At 39.9% G+C, this 21,063-nt stretch overlaps 1 protein-coding gene across 2 annotated transcripts in view; it reads right to left on the bottom strand.

Annotated features, from left to right (window-relative positions):
- The window catches only part of PRKG1 (protein kinase cGMP-dependent 1), an 833,788-nt gene that overhangs the window by 22,969 nt on the left and 789,756 nt on the right, over window positions 1-21,063 (bottom strand). For both annotated transcript variants that reach the window (XM_072995266.2, XM_072995265.2), the window contains exons 11-13: window positions 9,148-9,287; window positions 6,176-6,265; window positions 861-1,002 (exon numbers count right to left, since the gene is read on the bottom strand). In XM_072995266.2, the coding sequence (XP_072851367.1) occupies window positions 861-1,002; window positions 6,176-6,265; window positions 9,148-9,287 (372 nt within the window). The remainder of the gene's footprint in view (window positions 1-860; window positions 1,003-6,175; window positions 6,266-9,147; window positions 9,288-21,063) is intronic.

Below are 21,063 nucleotides of genomic sequence, written 5' to 3'. Positions count from 1 at the left end.
TTTTTTCAGTTTAAGGTAAAGGTAAAGGTTCCCCTTGACAATTTGTCCAGTCATGTCCAACTCTAGGGCGTGGTGCTCATCTCTGTTTCCAACCCATAGAGCTAGTGTTTCGTCCGAAGACAATCTTCCGTGGTCACGTGGCCAGCACGACTGGACACGGAACACCGTTACCTTCCCACCGTGGTGGTACCTATTTATCTACTTGCATTTACATGCTTTGGAACTGCTAGGTTGGTGAGAGCTGGGGCTAGCGAAGGGAGCTCACTCCGTTGCATGGATTCGATCTTACGACTGCAGGTCTTCTGACCTGGCAGCACAGAGGCTTCTGCGGTTTAACCCGCAGCGCCATCATGTCCCTTTTCAGTTTACCCACATGAATTTAGGGAGGTTTGCAGGATGAATGGAATGGAATCTTCATTATTTTTAATCAGCACTAATACAAAAACATTTGGGAGAAATAATACAGTTTTTGAAGTAATACCAAAAGCATGATAAGAAGCATGGCAATAACACTTTTGTTCTTTTTTCAGATAAAATGAAGATTAGCATCTTTCTCAAATATTGGATACATGTGAAAGAAGTTTAGAAAATTCTGAGGATAAGGTCAAACGAACTTTGTTTTTTGTTCATCTGCAACTCAGAAACAGTATGGTTAATTTGTTTCTATAAACTTCTCTCTCCACTCACTTGTCCTGAACTACAGTGCTGAATATTGTCTTTCATCCAGAAGCACTATTTTATGGCCATTATAAACCTATTAGAGAGAACACTGTAGTTGACAAAGCTTTAGCTACAATGCACTGAGCTCGACAACACAATATTTTATTGCTTTCTGGAAGAAGAACATCCTGACCACTCACCAGTTTGGCATAACCTCGATGATCTAGGATGAGGTTTTCTGGCTTGAGGTCCCTATAAATGATTCCTTTGGAATGCAAGTAGGCAAAAGCTTCTACCACACATGCTGTATAAAATCTGGTTGTAGAATCTTCAAATGAACCTCTATAAAGAAGTGGGGGGGGAAGAGAAATTAATTATTCTTTATATTTATGCTTCATGCAAACCCTTCAAATGTTGATAATCTCAGACACTTTATTTTAGCAATACTATGTAACTGTTCAATAAGCAGGATGACAACTTAGTCATACTTCAATGGATCACACCCACATCAGGGTCACAGAGACTAATATTAACAACCTCAAATCTAATTGGCAGGGTCCAGGATCAAAACCAATGGGGCAGTATTAATGTTGTAACAGGCTGAACAGAACCATTTGGCATACACAGACCAGAGACATTGTCTCATAACGAAGGAAGACACCAACTTCGGCCGCAAGGTAAGAAGGACTCGATTTTCATGGTTTGAGGCTGCACAGTAGATTGTTTGAATACATTCATGATTTTAAGTTCACTGCACTGCTCGCCACTAACAGCATGAGGTCTTAGAAACTGAAAATCGTATTTCAACCATTTCCAGCAAATGATGTGTATGAAACCACCTGAAAGGTTTCCATTGTCAGGAAAGCATCTTTCATGTGTTTAATGACTTGACTGTAGCAGCTCAGTGGCTGCCACAGAAACCATACTGTGAAACAGCTGTAGGGTGATGATGGAATCATATTTCTCTGCCTGTTTGTTTAGTTGCTGAAGGCACATGGCTTTTTCTAAATGCTAAAGGCAAGTCCAAATGTGTTGCACTCATTTTCGTTTATCCCAGTGAGAATGAACAGGTGTGCTGATAATACAAGGTTATTATGAAAATATTCAACTGCCTCAATTTTCTCAGGATTTTCCTGGGAAGTCCAGGTGAGTCCTGCTTTCCTCCTTTGCCCATGAAATGTCCAAATCCTCAAGACCTTCATTTTTAACAACATAAAACCCTCACAGAACCAGAAATATGAGGGGGGAAAAACATTTGGTCTCATCACTTTCCTGTGATGAAATATTACATTGAACCTGCTACTGCCCTCCAGTGTAGTTAGCAAATGAGTGAAACCGTTGGTGGTTTGACTAACAAGGTGATAGCTTGATAATATAAAGTAATATATCCACCCCCAAGTTCTCTGTAAATGTTGCAGTTCTGATCAGCTCTACCTTGCCACCAGACAGCTGTGGTCTGTTTTGCAGAGTTGTGGGCAAACACAATAGCTATAGGTTGGGGTGGGGGTGTAACAGGACAAAATACCCATGCAAAGCAATGTAAAAACCTCTAGGTTCTGCAATAAAATTATTGCTATCTAAGGTGCCAAGCACTCTGTTGTTTTTGCTTCAACAGACTTGATGGAGAAGCAGTATGCATCTTACTGGGATGTCAGGTTTTTTTATTTTATTTTCCAGAAGCTTCTGGAAGTTGCCCTGGGTGCTACACAGAGAAAAGGAGGAGTTGGTAAAAGCTAAGAAGAGAAAATAAATTACAAGCTTATTGAAGTAGATGCTTTCTGTGAATCTTAGGCTATGGTTACACTTGCAATTTGAATCAATTTCTGTTCTGACTTTTTAAAAACCAGGTTCAGGTCACATGATATTTAAACCAGTAGCCCTGTTCACATGCACTGAACGAAAACCAATTTATTTCTGGTGATTTAAACCAGTTTTGGCGTCCACACTGCTGAAATCGACCCATTTCCACAAAACTGCATTGAACTGAACCAATTTTAGAAGCAAAGCATTTTAAAAAGCCCCTGGCTGTCAGCTGGGGAAAAAAGTCGCTTTGCAGCCCATATAAATCAGTTTCATCCTTGCACTGTGTGAAAGATAAAATCTAAATCAATTTACATGATGCTTAAATGCGGTTCTTACTGCCAATGTGACTGCAGCCTTAGTCTATCCTGAAAGAGGTTCCAAGCAATGATGAATTATAATGGTGTTTTGGAAGGCTTTACTCCACATTTATTGGTACTGAGACTAGGGTATTGTGCTTTGAACTGTTCATTCAGTGTTCAGGCCTATATCTTACTAAGTGAAATGGCTTTCACACTGAAGTAATATATTTGTGTTTATCAGGAAGCCCTTTTCGTGCAGCAATGTAGCTTTTAGAAGTGAAATAAACAACACCTAAGGGAGGGGTTTTTCAGTTAAAACAATTAGTGTTAAGAAGTGGATGCAAAACTTGGAAGGGAAGTATTACGAGAGAAATACCGCTTTGTTTTGAAATACAGTGGTGCCTCGCAAGACTACGTTAATTCATTCCGTGAAAATTGCTGTTTAGCGAAAACATCGTCTTGTGAACTGCGGTTCCCCATTGGAATGCGCTGAAATCCATTTAATGCGTTTCAATGGGGAAAACAGTCAACGTCTTGAAAAAATTGCCCATAGAGAAACCCTTTAGCGAAGCGCAGACCTAGCCGTCAAAATCGTCGTCTTGCGAAAAAAAGGTCCCAGAAAAACCCGTCTTGCGAAGCACGGACCGAAACATCGTCCAGGGAAAACTGTTTTGCAAAGCGCTATAGTGATCGCAAAAACCCATCATCTTGCAAGTAAACCATTTTGCGAGGTAATCGTCTAGCGAGGCACCACTGCATGAATTTTCCTTACACAGAGAATTACCATTCAAGGAGATGAGGGGAATAGCTGTGTTAGTCTGTTGCAGGAAAAAAAAACCCTACACATGAACAAACGTGAACCAAAAAAGCTTGGAGCATCTTAAAGAGTAAGTTTTGTCACAAGCTTTTGTAGACTGCAGCTTCAGATTGCTAGTTTGAGTTTCATGGGAAAAGACTTGGATGATATAGGGTGCAAGTCTGTTCACACTTTCCTGGGAGTAAATCCCACAGAACCCTAATGAAATTAATATCTGACGAGACTTGTCTAGGATGATTGCACTGTTATTCCATTTCCAGAGCAGTAGCAAATTTAACTTGGTTTCACATACTGCTGCTTTGCAGGTTCCTCCTCAAAATAACTTGCATTTGACCACTTTCTTTGGGTGGTCTAGGCACAACTTCATGGCCACACCCTCCTGTTGGTCAATCACTCCTTACAAATGTGCATATGTCCCTATTTTAATACAAAATTGTTGGAGACTAGGGCATATCAGCAAAACTAAAGTTACTGCTATCTACTGCTGTCTGCCGTGAAACTCACTGGAACCAATTATATTCATTATTGCCAGCAAAAATTAGAATTTTACTGGCCAGCTGCAGAATGGTTTTTCAAACTAAATAATGCAACTGCAGACTTTTGATAGTAATGTATTTATTGCCATATTCCCTAAATTCATTTCTTAATAAACATTTTAAACCTCTATACTAGACTAAAGTTTGGGAAGTATAAAGAATAAATTAGGCAATCATTAAGAGAATATGTGATATAAATTGTCCCTCAAGATATATACTGAAGTCGTATTTTGAATGTTCTTGTAAAGTTTTATTCAGATTTGTATCATGAGTTTCAGAGTTTCTTTTGGAACCAGAAGTGGTTTCATAACCACTTCTGGTTCACCAGTGGTTTAGAAACATGATTTCCTAATTTCAACTTATTAAAATGTAAGGGTTTTTGTACTTTTTTGGGGGGGAGGGTAGAGAAAAAAGTGTTTGAATGCTATCTGTTTCAATTATTAATTGATAGCTCAAGGGAATAAAAGATAAATCCTTTTTAAAGCTAGATGGCAGTATATACCATAAATGTGGGAGGCAAAGACTTCAGAAAGCACTTCAGAAGCTTTTGCATACAACAGTTTTCTTTAAGAAAAACACATTAGCAATTGGTTATTTGGATCTTCTGTTTTTACAAAATCTTTACTAAAAGTTTGAATTTATAAGGGAAAAACAGGAAATAAACCAAGAACAGCAAAGAACGATTGTGGACAAATCATTATCACATTCTCTTTGCTTTATTTTAGTATGCTATTAATATTTATGACATTGGCTTCCTTTAATTAGGGTGGCTTTCCACAACAACCTCAGCTGACCACCTTCCTCCCCCCCTTTTAAAATCTCTTCCCTCCTCCTCTTCCCTCTCCTCTTTCCCTCCATCCACTCTGAGATTTGTCAGTGCTTTTTAGGGTTATTGTTATCAGTTTTAATATTTCTATTTTCATTTGTGTTTTCTATTTTATGAGATTGTAACCCACCCAGAGTAGTACTGTGACATTAATAGGAGTGGGATACAAACTGAATGAATGAATGAATCTGAAGTTGGTTACAATTGTTTGTTTTCATTTTCATAATTTCAGGTACTATATATACTTGCAAAAGAACAGGTATCACTGATTTATGCTCTCGCAGAGCTGTTTATACATCTACTCAGAACTGAGTTCCAGCATTTGATAGAACTTACACCCAGGTACATTTTTGTATTGTATTGTTGTAGTGTGTTGTTGATTCATACTTGGTTATGCACTGCTCAAGGTTTATTAATCTGATTACTCCAGACTTTATAACTGGCCACGGGTTCCACTGGAAAACAAATATGTTTGAAGTTATGTGAAGTGATATGAATGCTTTGTTTCAGGTATCTAATCCATGAGGGTTCCTTCATATCTGTACCACCTTGTTTATTTTTAAGTATTTAATTGCTTTGCCTTATTGTTGCAAACCACATCCAAATAACAAAATCTGGATCCACCACGGCCTTTTAAAAAGCTGTTGTTGGTCTAGTAGTAAACTGTTAACTAGGAAGAAGCTTGGAAAGAAATTATCATGTGAAGAGAAAGTTAATGTTTATATAAATTCATCTTCAGTCACATACTGATTGTTAGGAAAATCCTGCACTATTATTCACAAGCTTTTTACAATATATGGAAGGAAACTGTGGAAGCCACCATGGCACCTCATTACAATAGTTTGATTTTGCTTCTGTGCAAGGTAAAAATAATAGTCTTTGGCCACAGTATTCAGTTTCTTGCTACCACTCTAGTCTCAAACCGATCAGTGCAAAGTGGATATTTTAGAGGTCCTTGATAGGATGCAATTTATTGGGAGGTGATCCATTTAAGTCATGCTCCTTCCCGTATTATCATATACAATTAGAGGACAATATTTGTGCCTTTGGAAAGGCATGGAGTAATGCCTTTCCAAAGAACCAGGACCAGTGATAAGTGAATCTGGCTTTCAGCCAGGATTTTAAATTCACAAAATTTAGCTGTGAGTTACAGAGTGATCATCCATGTGACCACATTCAGTACACCAGATGAATTTCATTTCACGTCAAGAAGAACCGTACAAAATTCTCCTACCTGTCCCTGAGAATTGTCCAAAGCTCTCCACCTAAACAGGCTTCCATCAACATATATAAATATTTGCTATCCTTGAATGTCCTGTATAACCTGTAATTGGAGGAAAAAGAAAACAGTAATTAGAGTACGTACTGGAATTTGAGATGTGGAAGTGAAACAATTTACATATTGCATGATAGGTATAACACTAATCTTCCTGTCTGGGGACAGGAGCTGTTTGAAGTGTGAGTCTCTGAAGAGTTGTATAATTGTGCCATTTATGAGCACCTGAGACTGTAGATTCCTAAACTAACTTGGAATACATCTCACTAAATTAGCAGGACTCACTTCTCAGCAAACCTGTATTTGACTGCAATGGAAATAGGTCACTCAACAAATGCCTGAATATACTTCAACATACTCTTTCCCCCACCTTTCCTTCCTGTGTTAATTCATTTTGTCACTTTCCTTATAATTTCTTCCTTAAAACAAATCTGGAATTATTTCCAGAAGTAACAGGAAATAATTTTGCCCATAATTTTTTACTGTTACAGTAATTCTCAGTGGAGGTTGGAAGTGAGAAATACTTTTTAGTAACAAGTATGAACAAAGCTAAATTTCCAAAGTAACTGACTGATATAAAAAGCAACATTTTCTAGATACTTACTAGAAATCACAGCATTTTGACAGAATCTTTCAAGATTTATAATACTGTCTTATCAATCTAAAGGGTTTTTGTTTTTAAAGGAAAAAAACAGAAAAGCAACTTTTTTCAACTTTGTAATAGAAGTCCAACTATCTATAGGAACTGAGTCAGAATTCAGAACTCATTTACATCTAGATGATGTCTCAGGTAGAAATGTAAGGTAAAATTAATGGCTAGTTGTCTGTTGCCTAAACAAGCAATGGGAAGAAAATAATATTAGCACCCTCTCCACACACACACTAGTAGGCTTCTCATTGTGTGCCTGTTCTCCCATTGGTTACAAGATCAGTTCATGCAACTGGCCAGCAATGTGAAGCCTGCCAGACCGAATGTGAACTTCCTTCCACACCATGCTTGAGCAATAAGATACTGTACTAGCCGATACATACATCCCACATGAAGAAATTACAAGGGAGGGACATCACAGTTTTTATTTTTCATTAGTAAAAGAGAGATGGGAACCATCAGTATAACCAATATATTTGCAAGTTGTCCATCATGGCTCTTCTTTAGAAACTACTATATGATCCTGCTTAAGCTATTTAACTGTGAGAAGGCAAAGGGGAATATATTAACATGCCTTCATAAAGACTGATAATGTTACTTTGTTATGTTCATTTTATGCAGGTGTTTCATAAAGCAGCCACCAACCCAATTCTGTAAATACTACATCTTTGCTAATAATATTTATATACAGTTTCCTATGTTTACTCTGTTTTGCTGTTATTTTGTAAATTTTATACTGGTTTTCCCCTTGAATTTACTGCAACAAACTCATATATGACCTATTAAAGATTTACACCTTGTAATTTTTTTATCTCTTTCCCTCCTACCTGCAACCCCATTACAGTTGTGCACCCCGCATTACAACAAATCTGCTTCACGATGACGTTTTTGCGATCACAAAACAATGGTCTAAATAGGGGTTTTTTGCTTTGCGATGACCAGTTCCCTGCTTTGGGAACCGATTCTTCGTAAAACAATGGTTTTTTAACAGCTGATCGGCGGCTTCAAAATGGCCACTGGGTGATTAAAATGGCTATCTGCTGTATTTAGGAATGGATTCCTCACTATACAGGCACCGAAAATGGCCGCCGTATGGAGGATCTTCACTGGACGGTGAGTTTTTAGCCCACTGGAACGCACTGAACGGTTTTCAATGTGTTCAGTGGGCTTTTTATTTTTGCTTTACGACGTTTTCCTGGAACGGATTATTGCTGTTAAGTGAGGCACCACTGTATAAGGTTCTAGCCTTGTTGAAATGCAAAATATTTCCAGGGGCTTAGTCTTGAAAGGAAAGTTAAAACTTAAAACTCATTTACAAATGACCTGCTAGAACTGATTTGTTAGTATAGATCAAGATAGCTGCCTGCATATTTTTTATCTTTTTCCTTAGGGAAAGCACTACAGGGACTGCCACAATGAGTGCCTGACACTTCAAAATGTATTACTGCACTACTAGCCATTTGATCAATAGTGTAAAAGAAAAAGAAAGAGAAGCGTGTTCAGTTTTCCCCCTCAGTAAAGCTGCCTGAATTTTGTCTATGTTTTAGATTCTCCTTGAAACAATCACATCTGATTGCACTGGAAAAAGCTGATTTAAATGGAGTGATTGTCTTTAAAGTCACCCTTTTGTCCATGTGAGAATTGCTCAAACTCAGTCCCAAAAGAGTGCAGCCCTACAAAAAGGTCCACCACAGGCATGGCTCAGAGTCCAGCTGGATTGCTATTGTTTGTATGCCCTGGGATTGCTAGAAAATAGCTCTCACTTGGACCATAACACAAGTACAGTAGTCCAAAATGCAAGTTCCCCATCTGATTGCATCCTAAGTTACTTAAATAAATTGATTACAGTATTTAATATTGCATGTCATACTTAATGAGCTGTCTCTACATCCTTCGATGCCTCAGAATTTTAATGATGTTTACAATAGATGATAAATAATCTGGAACTTTTTTCAGTCTAAGCTCACTCTTCATTTGCTTTATTCATGTGAACATCAACATGTCTACAGAGAAGGGTCCTGCTCATATGTGGACTGCATGTGAACAAAAATGCAGAGCCTACATGTGAGCAGGAACCTCCCCTTTTCTGACCCACTGGTGCTTATGACAAGGGATGAGGTGAGGCTAGCCTCTCTCCTGTAGCCATGTGGATAATTCCCAATTAGAAGTACAACTGAAAAAAAGGTTATGGTTACCAGCTTAATTAAATAGTGCAAGAGACCAGCTGAGAAGCATGCTCTTGAACCCTGGAGGGTGCATTTCTCCAGGGAAATTACCATACCTCACAATAAAGTCTGAATGAGCTCCTTGCATTATCTGCTTCTCTGAGCGTATGTGCTCTTGCTGTCTTGTGTCCACGATGTGGCGTTTCTTTAGGATCTTCATTGCAAATGTTTTTGATTCATCACTTTTCAACTGGACCTTGAGAAAAGTAGAAAGTTAGATGAATGGGAATCTATGATATCATCATTCCCAAAATATCTATAATTGAGAAATATGATTCCATTAGTATAATTCTGTTCTGAAGACCATAAACTAAATTTGTAATAGTCCAGGCAGTAAAACATCTTTTAATACACACAATTAGAATTGTCAAGGCCCTGCATATGACTATTTTGGGTTCAAACCATTACCCTCTTTGAAGAACTGAGACTTTTCCCTTTTCAGCGTTGTTGCCACCTTTGTATTTTACCTCCTCAGTTGTTCTGTTCTTCAGTAACAGGCTGTTTTGCAGTTAAAGAATGTTACCCTTCCATATATTGTGGCACATTTCCAAGCAGTGCTGAAGGATGCACCCAACACAGCTATCACGCCTGCTTTTCTCAATGTAAAGAAACAAACCAAAGAAACAAACCCCTTGCAGTTTCTCTGTACTCTAGAAACGTGCACCTGAAGGCAAGGAAACACCCCATACCACATTCTCAGTGCCTGAGTGGGCTGCAGGGCTGAGGTCAAAAATTCTAACAAAATGCAAGAAGCATTTAAAATAGCAACCTATTTTTAAAAGGGTGTTACTAAAAAATACATCACATCATCTAAAAAGATTGGGTTAGAATTAGGGATGTGAAGTGTGTTCACTAAGGGCCTGTCCACGCTGTGAAAACTGGTGTAATCTGGCTGGTGTTTAGAAGGTCCTTATCTTCAGTGCAATCTATTTTAACTCTTGGTACCCGTCCCCAAAGGCAGAGCAAAGAGCCATTTTGCATCCCAGTGAATCATCCCAAATAGAGATGGGAGCTTTGTATTCATATCCCCAGGAATATGAATATAAAGCACAGCACCATAGGTGCCACGGAGATTCATTCCCTCCCCCCAGAACCACTCCAGTCTACTCCTCGGGCTCCAGCAGCAGTGGCATCACGCCAACCACGGAAGTAGCCTGACTGGCTCTGCCCCACCTTCCTGTACAGCCAACCATTGAACAGCTGAGCAAGGAGGCTTATCGTCCTACCTCCTCACCAGAGTGGTCAGCTACATGGAGAGGTGCAGAGCCCAGTGAGTAGACCAGGCTGGTTCTGGTGGGGGGGAGGGACTTCTGTGGCACCCGTGGTGCTACGCACAGAATGACTGATTGACAGATCAAAAAGACACAAATAATTCAATTAATGCTTCTGATTGTAAAGGTCTGTGCAACAAGGAAGCCGATCTCAGCTTTGCAAAAGTGGAATTTGCACAAAAATCGATGTTGCAAATGTTGAGAAAGAGAAGATCTTGTTAGCTTGCATGCAAGGAAAAAAATGTTGTCATTGCCTTGTTTTCATGTATGAAAAAAGGCAAGTCTAATTAAGTTTCATTGCCACAATATTAAGAGGTCTGAGATGAAGAAAAAACCTTGCCTAGCATCAAAGTGATCATAAAGAAACTACAAGTTAGTTTCCCTGGGGAGGGCATTCTGAAACCAGGGTGCCATCACTGGAGAGCCCTTATCCCTGGTAGCCATCTACCTCACTTCCCTTGGCAGTATTATGGAGAGTAGTCCCCCTGAAAAATATTTCAAATAAGAGCAAAACAAGGTTTTGCATAATACACAGTGATTATCTATGCATTCTTCTTCTTCTTCTTCTTCTTCTTCTTCTTCTTCTTCCTCCTCCTCCAACTTATATGCCACCCATAGTGCTGGAGCACTCCCTGCGCTGTTTGCAATGTAATTATGCAAGGAACACTTTGGAATGAGTCAACCTTAAGCTGGCTATCAGAACTTGCTGGGATCAAACTCAGGTTGTGAGCAGAGTCTTGACTGCAGTACTGCACCATGGGGTTCACTATCTTGTTTTGCCTTAAATAGGTTACAGCTGCCAATGGAAGACTTTTTGTAGGAAGATCTCCTGCTTTCCTACCATGATCATAAGGGAGAGCTCTCCCTCCCAAGGACTACAAAACGTGGTGCTAAAACTATGCTTCTAAGGCCCCCAGGAGGAGCTGTATGTATGTTCCCACTGTGGAAGGAAACTGAAGAGGTAAGTCTCTCTTTCTCATGTGCTGCCTTGTTCCTTTCTCTGTGTTTGTAGTTATTTAAGGTAAACAAAAACACATTCATAGCTGTGTATTGCCTATTAAGTAAGTGTCCCTTTTGCCTTGGCATCAATATGATAGAGGGACATGGTGGTGCTGTGGGTTAAACCGCAGAAGACCAGCAGTCGTAAGATCGAATCCATGCGACGGAGTGAGCTCCCATCACTTGTCAAAGCTCCTGCTAATCTAGCAGTTCCAAAGCACGTAAAATGCAAGTAGATAAATAGGTACCACCACAGTGGGAAGGTAACAGCGTTGTGTGTCTAGTCACACTGGCCACGTGACCACGGAAACTGTTTTTGGACAAATGCTGGGTCTATGGCTTGGAAACGGGGATGAGCACCGCGCCCTAGAGTCAGACACGACTGGATGAAATGTCAAGGGGAACTTTTACCTTTACCAATATGATAGAAAGAGTCTTTCAAGTAACGTTAGAAAGAATGGATTCTTGCATCATTTTCTGATGAGTGACATCAAGCAAATGAACCATCCCCAAAGTAACCCAAAGTATCAGAGAACAAAGAAGAAATTCTCATTCAGGATAAAGCAGATCTAATTGCAACTGGACTTTCAGAATGTACGTGTATATTTTACAACAAAACTCAAGTGCTTCAGCCCTATCCTTCAATGGAACAAACTAATGAACAATCACAATCCACTGGCAAGCATACATATTAGAAATCTGAATGTTGATTCAGCTGCCTAGCTTTCACTTCTACACATAGTTCTAGAGAAGGGAAACAAAATAAAAGGGGCCATTTTTTTTCTCTTTATGCCTATAATCCTAGACTACTAGGTTTGTTGTTGTTTAGTTGTTAAGTCATGGATGACTCCTCATGACCCTGTGGACCAGAGCACGCCAGGCCCTCCTGTCTTCCACTGCCTCCCGGAGTTGGGTCAAATTCATGTTGGGAGCTTCAGTGACACTGTCCATCCATCTCGTCCTCTGTCGTCCCCTTCTCCTCTTGCCTTCGCATTTTCCCAACACCAGGGTCTTTTCCAGGGAGTCTTCTCCTCTCATGAGATAGCCAAAGTATTGGAGCCTCAGCTTCAGGATTTGTCCTTCCAGTGAGCACTCAGGTTTGATTTCCATTAGAATTGATAGGCTTGTTCTCCTTGCAGTCCAGGGGACTCTCAAGAGCCTCCTCCAGCACCACAATTCAAAAGCAACAATCCTTCGGTGGTCAGCCTTCTTTATGGTCCAGTTCTCACTTTCATACATTGTTACTGGAAAGACCATAGCTTTGACTATGCGGACCTTTGTCAGCAAGGTGATGTCTCTGCTTTTTAAGATGCTGTCTAGGTTTGTCATCACTTTCCTCCCAGGAAGCAGACGTCTTTTAATTTCGTGGCTGCTGTCATCATCTGCAGTGATCATGGAGCCCAAGAAGGTAAAATCTGTCACTTCCTCCATATCTTCCCCTTCAATTTCCCAGGAGGTAATGGGACCAGTGGCCATGATCTAATTTTTTTTGATGTTGAGTTTCAGGCCGTTTTTTGCACTCTCCTCTTTCACCCTCATTACAAGGTTCGTTAATTCCTCTTCACTTTCTGCCATCAGAGTGGTATCATCTGCATATCTGAGGTTGTTCATATTTCTTCCGGCAAACTTAATTCCAGGTTGGGATTCCTCCAGTCCAGCCTTCCGCATGATGTATTCTGCATATAAGTTAAATAAGCAGGCAGACAATAAATAGCCTTGTTGTACTCCTTTCTCAATTTTGAACCAATCAGTTGTTCTATATCCAGTTCTAACTGTTGCTTCCTGTCCCACACAGAGATTTCTCAGGAGATTGATAAAGGGGTCAGGCACTCCCATTTCTTTAAGAACTTGCCATAGTTTGCTGTGGTCCACACAGTCAAAGGCTTTTGTATAGCCAATGATGCAGAATTCAATGTTTTTTCTGGAACTCTCTGGCTTTCTCCATAATCCAATGCATGTTAGCAATTTGGTCTCTAGCTCCTCTGCCCCTTCGAAATCCAGCTTGTACTTTTGGGAGTTCTCGGTCCACATACTGCTGAAGCCTACCTTGGAGGATTTTGAGCATAACCTTGCTAGTGTGTGAAATGAGTGCAATTGCACAGTAGCTGGAGCATTCTTTGGCACTGCCCTTCTTTGGGATTGGGATGCAGACTGACCTTTTCCAATCCTCTGGCCTCTGGTGAGTTTTCCAAACTTGCTGGCTTATTGAGTGTAGCACTTTAACAGTGTCATCTTTTAAGATTTTAAATAGTTCAACTGGAATGCCATCACCTCCGCTGGCCTTGTTGTTAGCTATGCTTTCTGAGGCCCACTTGACTTCACTCTCCAGGATGTCTGGCTCAAGGTCAGCAACCACACTATCTGGGTTGTCCGGGACATCCAAATCTTTCTGATAGAATTCCTCTGTGTATTCCTGCCACCTCTTATTGATCTCTTCTGCTTCTGTTAGTTCCCTTCCATTTTTGTCCTTTATCATGTTCATCTTTGCACAAAAAATACCTTTAATGTCTCCAATTTTCTTGAACAGATCTCTGGTTTTTCCCTTTCTATTATTTTACTCTATATCTTTGCACTGTTCATTTAAGAAGGCCCTCTTGTCTCTCCTTGTTATTCTTTGGAAGTCTGCATTCAATTTTCTGTAACTTTCCCTATCTCCCTTGCATTTTGTTTCCCTTCTCTTCTCTGTTATTTGTAAGGCCTTGTTGGACAGCCATTTTGCTTTCTTGCATTTCCTTTTCTTTGGGATGGTTTTTGTTGCTGCCTCCTGTAAAATGTTACGCACCTCCATCCATAGTTCTTCAGGCACTCTGTCCACCAAATCGAGTTCCCTAAATCTGTTCTTCACTTCCACTGTGTATTCATAAGGGATTTGGTTTAGATTATACCTGACTAGCCCAGTGGTTTTTCCTATTTTCTTCAGTTAAAGCTTGAGTTTTGCTATAAGAAGCTGATGATCAGAGTCACAATCAGCTCCAGGTCTTGTTTTTGCTGACTGTATAGAGCTTCTCCATCTTTGGCTGCAGAGAACATGATCAATCTGATTTTGGTATTGCCCATCTGGTGATATCCATGTGTAGAGTCGCCTCTTGTGTTGTTGGAAAAGAGTGCTTGTGATGACCAGCTTGTTCTCTTGGCAAAACTCTATTAGCCTTTGTCCTGCTTCGTTCTGAACTCCAAGGCCAAACTTCCCTGTTGTTCCTTTTACCTCTTGGCTCCCTACTTTAGCATTCCAGTCCCCTAGAATGAGAAGAACATCTTTCTTTGGTGTCAGTTTTGTAGAATTGTTCAATTTCAGCCTCTTCAGCATCACTGGCAATCCTTGCTGCACCACAATATCCACCATAGCTTACCAAGCATCTTCTCTGAATCACAGGAAGAGTTTCTATTGTGCAGCACATGCCTCTAGAAACACCTGCTTTTCCCATGGAAACATTTCATGCAACTAGAAGGATCCATGTGGCAAATACTGCTGAGTATTATGATGGAATAAGAAGAATCCCTACATAGAAGTATGTTGTGACTGAGATAAGCATAATGTGGTTTGTCCTTCAGGCCTCTGTGATCCATATCTTAGTTACACAGAAAAGATGGGAGCTGAGATACATATTGTCCAGCAGTGTGGATGCTGCTTTCTCTTGTTACAACTCCATACCACACTGGAAATGTATGTTAGTGCTGCATATCCTATGAGTAAAGCTGATTGTTTGACTCTTTCCTCCCCATCTGGCATATTTTCTATCTGTGTGATGCTAATCAGATGAAAAGTCATAAAGTGATCTTTAGCTACATGGTGCAATGTTTAAAAAACCCTCTGCAACAGAACAGGATTCTACAAAGTGGAAATTGTCTTCATGACAGTTATTGGGCTTAAGATCATTCAGAGAAAAATGTATTTAATTTAGATTTTGCTTTTCTCCCTTACAGAAGGCAGATTACAACAAAAGCTGCCTTACTCTTCAATAGATCAGTTAATGTTAAGACAACTACTGTATTTAATAAACAACAACAACAAAAATATGAAGAGATGCATGGTATCTTAAAGACTAATATTTTGGGGGGGAAGACATTTTCATGGACTGTGGACCCATTTCTTCAGATGCAGGGCATATAGCCTCAGTAAACAGATGTTTATATATGTGTCTGTGAGAGGTAGAGAAAGATAGAGATGCAATAGAAAACAGATGATAGTTTTAAAGATTTTATAAGACTCCCCCACTCCACAACAAAGTACAGTCATGTGGAAATATCTAAGAATTAGTGGCTTTTTGCTGGAAGCTTATTAATAATTCTAAAAACATGAATGCAATCCACCTTTCTCTAAATCTGGTGAGATAGATACTAATGTCCTAACTATGCATGTTAGAGTTATGCAACAGTAGCTTCAACAGACTGAAATGAATTGGGTTTTTTAAAAAAATTGGATGAAACTAGGAAAAATCGGACCAAATTTTCAGCAACTCTTATCATAAGCCGCCTAGAGTGGTCTTAGTCGACTAGATAGGCGGGATAATAAATAAATAAATAAATAAATAAATAAATAAATAAATAAATAAATAAATAAATAAATAAATAAATAAATAAATAAATAAATAAATAAATAACACAAGCCCTACAGCAGTTCAAAAGGGGTACCAATCTGCCCTTTTAAAAACTGCATCAGGACTTCTGTTTCCAGCCAGCCAGTGCAGGGGAGACATCCTGTCTCCTGACAGTGCCAGGGTTAGGACAGCAGAGTCTTTGCCTACTCAACAAGTAGCAGTAACAGAGCCATTGGAGCTTCCCCCAAGGAAGAGTAGTGTCGCCACCCACCCAGTGCAGGGAGGCTTCCCAACCACATCAGCACTGGCTGACTGGTAACCATGTTATGGCCTGGGGAGGCAACTCCAATGGCTCAATTTTCACTGCATGTCAAGCCGACAAGCTGCTGTCCCAATCCTGGCAGTGTCAGTAGTTGGGAAGCCTCCCAGCATTGGCCGGGCAGCTGGACCTACACATCCTGCTTTAATGGGAGGAACTGTGTTAAAACAGTTCAAGTATTGTGAGTGGGTTCATTCCTGTTTGCAAATAATTTGCAATAGAATTTGCTGTAGGTTATTACAAATGCATAGTTTCTGCCTGTATTTATGCCACAGTGGTGAAGGTGCTTTGGAACAGCTTCCACCACTCATGGGGCCTTGTCAGAGGAGACACTTTCAATGTCTTTGGCACCTGCACAGAAAGATTTGTGTTGCCTGAAGGTTCCACTATAAGATTTAGGCTATCTTTTCTTGAAAATGTGTCTTCGGAGGTTTAAACTGGGGCATGTGTCTTCCTCCTAAAGGAGGGAAACAGGAGGCGTCTCCTGCTGGATGAGTGGCATCGTAGTGCAGCGCTTCTGACACAATGGCTCAGAACTAACACAGTGGGAGAGAGAAAGGTCAGTACCCACTCTTGTCAGAGTCCTTCCTCATTTTGTGTTCTTCATGAGAAAAGGGGCTGCTGAATCATGTCTTAATTGAATTCAATTTTCACCATAAAGTAAATTGACAATTATTGCTCTGAAAAGTAAAGATATTTTTCATAATCCAGACATAACAGATTACCAGATTCCAACTGGTGATTCACACTTGCACAAAGGAAACTGCACAGGCTGCAACAGCACATTGCTGCTTATTAATAGAGTGCTAGCTGTGTTCCTGGCCATACGCCCCGGAACACAACTAGCTCCTTATTAATTAGGGGCAATTTGCCATCGTGACTCATGTGGTTTGAGTAACACAAGCCAATTGGAATTTGGCCAAGAAAGGCAGACAGTGGTGAAATAATAGCAAACCTGTTCCAAATTAAGTGGGGAATGCCTGTTTTTAAAATGTTTGTATAATGTCTCTCAGTGATTTTCTGTTTATGTATTGGTTGCTTGTTGCTGAACTATTAAGCTGTAAAAAAAACAAATGACAAAAGAAAACAAATCCTGTTTGTAATGCCTGCATTACTAACATGGGTGGCATACTGGCTTTTGTTTGAAATTATTCATGTTGGCAGCTGTTTTTTTTTTAATTGAATACATAATTTTGAGAGAAGCCCAGGCAATTTGGCAGTGCTAAATGAATTGTGTAGTAAATGCAAAACTAATTTTTGTTGCATTTTCAAGTGCTGTAGACAGAAAGCATAGGACAGTAGTCTAGCATAGTACAGGATCAATGCAAAATTTCAGCATTTCCTAAAAGAAGACGTGTTCCTCTAGTTGAGCAAATAAAATTAGAAAGTAAAATTTGCAAGATGCTGTATACTTCTCATGAAATGAACATCTCATTATGTAAAGCAATGCTGTATCTCCCAGAGGTATTGAGACATAACTTTGATGGTGGGTTGAAAGCAACTGTTGTGGCAAGAATGAGGAACTAAAGGTACCAGAACAGGAACTTGATGCCTCTGATCCTGCAAGCTGCATATGTGGAAGCTGAGGCTGCTCACACCTAGCCAGGTAAATGAAGCTACGTTCTTACTGGTTGTCTGTATGGCAGGGAAGGGCAGCCAAAGGGGACATGAGTCCAGTGCCTGGATTCTTTTTCTTAACTAGACTCTGTCTGCTGGACAGAGATAGAGAGATAGCATACACGGCAGCACTCATTTGCACACATGATTATTTTCCAGATGGACATAACAGAGAATCTAGCAGATCAGCCCAGAGGTTTTGGTTTTCCCCCTCTACTGTTGGGGCTTCTAATTTGTTTAAAACAAATCAGTTTTCATCAATTCTGGTGTGATGGCCTGAATTAATGCAGAAAAGCCACTGTGTCAGCACTCATGTAGGGAATGGTGAGCAAAGACTATTTGCAAGAATTTCCTTTTTCTTTTTAAACACCTTATGGCAAAACTAACAAGATGAAGAAGCCTTGTTTATGGCTCATTAGGCATTTTTCTTTTAACTGCACCACCCACTAGACTATAAATACAGCTGTAAACAAGTTGCAAACAAGGCTTCTTCGCTCTCCCTGTGTGGCCAGTTAATGTAGAGAGACCTGGGAAAACCTGAATTCCCCGGTGCAATTTCATTGTGAATTAATGCAAGTGAATTTGCATTTCCCTTACTGAGAAGTTGCATAATATGTCCTGTTTTATCATAGACACAACTTCTAGAGTAGACTTAGTAAGGCACAGTCTTTTATAAACACTTGTGATAGGGAGGAATGCAAACTTCATATGCAAAAGCCTTTTTTTCTCAACATCTTTATGGAAAAGAACTCTGACATTCTGTATCATGATATTTCAAATCTTGTGATCATAATTCCAAATTCTGCAGTTGTATTAAAGCTGGGAATTATTATTATTATTATTATTTTGCCTAATCAAGTGAATTGTTTCTGAATGGGCATGTTTGTACCAGATGCTAGGAATGGCTGCTGGGAATGGAAGCTTTTTCGAAGTTTTTCTTTGGAAGGAAGAAAAAAAACACCCCCCAATCTTATTCCTTACAATCAAACTAAGGAGGCAAAACATTTTCAGACAGAACACTGACAAGCCAGAGGAGTACTTCTGGTGGGTCATAGCTTATCCCTGGATTAGAAGTTTCAAAAGAAGGGCAAATCTGAAGGTTTTACAGCATCAAATTTATGTGGTCCTCTCATGACATCTAAAACCAGACTTCCAAGGTATTTGCCTCACTCTGCCTAATGCTAGGAAAGTACTGCAGAACTCTCCTTCTTGGGCAATGAAATCTCCTTTCTGTAGACGTACAGCTTGAGGCAAGAATGATTATGAACTATCTAGCTACTGTTACGGATGCATTTCTAACTTATATATTAGGACACTGTAATATGCTTTACATGGGGGCACTGTTAAAGGTAATCTGGAAATTTCACTTACTTTAGATGTGGCTTTCGGATTTCTGGCAGGTGTCCTGTACTTAAAATCAAACTAGGGAGTCAACTTAATTCACTTGTTCAGAAAAGTGTCCCTCAAGTGATGTAAGACATCTATTCGTCAGAGCATGTGATTTTCCCCATCTATGCACTTTGCATTTAATGTGCTTTGTTTTATGACTGATCATTGGAAGGTTAAGTATAGGATTAATCTGCAAGCAGGGTGGATAAGAATAAATAATTTTTAAAAATCAAATTGATTTAAATCACAATTTATTTATTTTTCATTTAAATCGTTAAAAAAAACTCAATTTAAAAAAATTTAAATCGTGATTGAAACCAAATCCACCCTGTCTACAAGTCTGATTGTTGGATACATCCCTCTGAGGAAATCCCACTGTTGAAGAGAAAAAAGGTTAATCAGAAGAGATATATGTTCTCCTTGATTGATAGCCAGATAAGTTGAGAATTGCTTGCCTTGGAGAATACACTAGTATACCTTCAATCTAGGATGTTCAGAAAAGTCTGAGGAACATCAAATATTTTTGTTGTTCCTCCCGGATTGGTTAATTACATAATGCAAATTTCAAATATTGGAAAGAATCTCGAGACTTCTGGTTCCGGTTCGCCCAGGCAGCAGGCTTTTGGCCAAGCGGAGATGATTCTATCTTTATTTTATTTAACTCTATAGGGTTTTACTGTTTTTATTTACTTGAAGCTGCTACTCTACTTTCCAGCTGGGTGCAGTGAGCAAGCGTTATTTTATCTTTATTTTTACAAATAAACTCTATAGTTTTCATGGTTAGCGATAGTCTCCCTGCAGCCAGAACCGTACTTCTTCGTGAAGGAAGAGTGCAGATAAGGCCAGGTAGCCTTGTGGATATCTGGTGGATACCATCATCTCGGTCCTTATCAAGAAGAGCCTTAATATCAGCAAACAACAGAGGATTACAAAACTCCAGTCTGGGGAGGAATTAGACAGCGTGGACAAGTCACTGCTTCTTGCCAGCTCCTTCCTGAAGGAGGGAGGGGAAGAGAGGAAGATAAGAAGCCTCGTTGACCTGGAGGTGTACTGCAGCTGCTTACAACTTAGCCTGGCTCTGAGTTTCTACCCTGGTAACTCCTTTCAAGTTCTAAGCAGATTGAACTGCTTGGGCTCCTTCCTTGCTTTTACAAACTTGATGTCCAGATTCTACAAGTTTCGCCAGGAGGAACTCTTTGCAACATTCCTGGCCCTACTACTAAGAAGGGAATGACTACTCCTATAGTAGAACCAGAAGATATACTGGGTTTCACACTAGTGACCCCTGTGCTGCAATCTATTCAAAATAAATTGCTCCCACGCATTGTCCCGTTTTCAGAACTCAGAGATGCAGGAGCGAAGTCCTTGTGCCAGGAGCTATTCAGAATGCCTGATAAGGATGGTCTACCCCCTTCCCCTCCGAACAACAACCCAGATGAGACCATTAGGGCGTCTGAGAAAGCGGGAGGTGTAACAACCAAGAAACACTGGAAACAAACTAAGATCACAAACTTTGTTAATATCAGCGAGCAACCTACTCATAGAGTGGACTATAAGGAGCTTGACTTCCTTGGGAAGTCAAGTAGCCCCATAATTGACTTGCCAGATAATGTTGCTGATAATTCTCACCTGTTGAACACCATATGTCTATCGAGTGAATTGGATGCGGATTTTGGTCGTATGAGATCACCAGTCCTAAGCCCCTTACCAAATGCTTTTCTAGGTGGAACAGCCTGGCCAAATGCATTGAAAAATCCAAGGTACACTGGAAAGGATCGCGCCCTGGCAGACGCCATTGAGGCGGAAAAAACGCAGAACACTCTAGATCAGCCTATTCCA

This window comes from Pogona vitticeps, chromosome 3, assembly GCF_051106095.1.
Source record: "Pogona vitticeps strain Pit_001003342236 chromosome 3, PviZW2.1, whole genome shotgun sequence".
NCBI lineage: Eukaryota > Metazoa > Chordata > Lepidosauria > Squamata > Agamidae > Pogona > Pogona vitticeps.
This window is presented reverse-complemented; position numbering and strand designations above follow the sequence as displayed.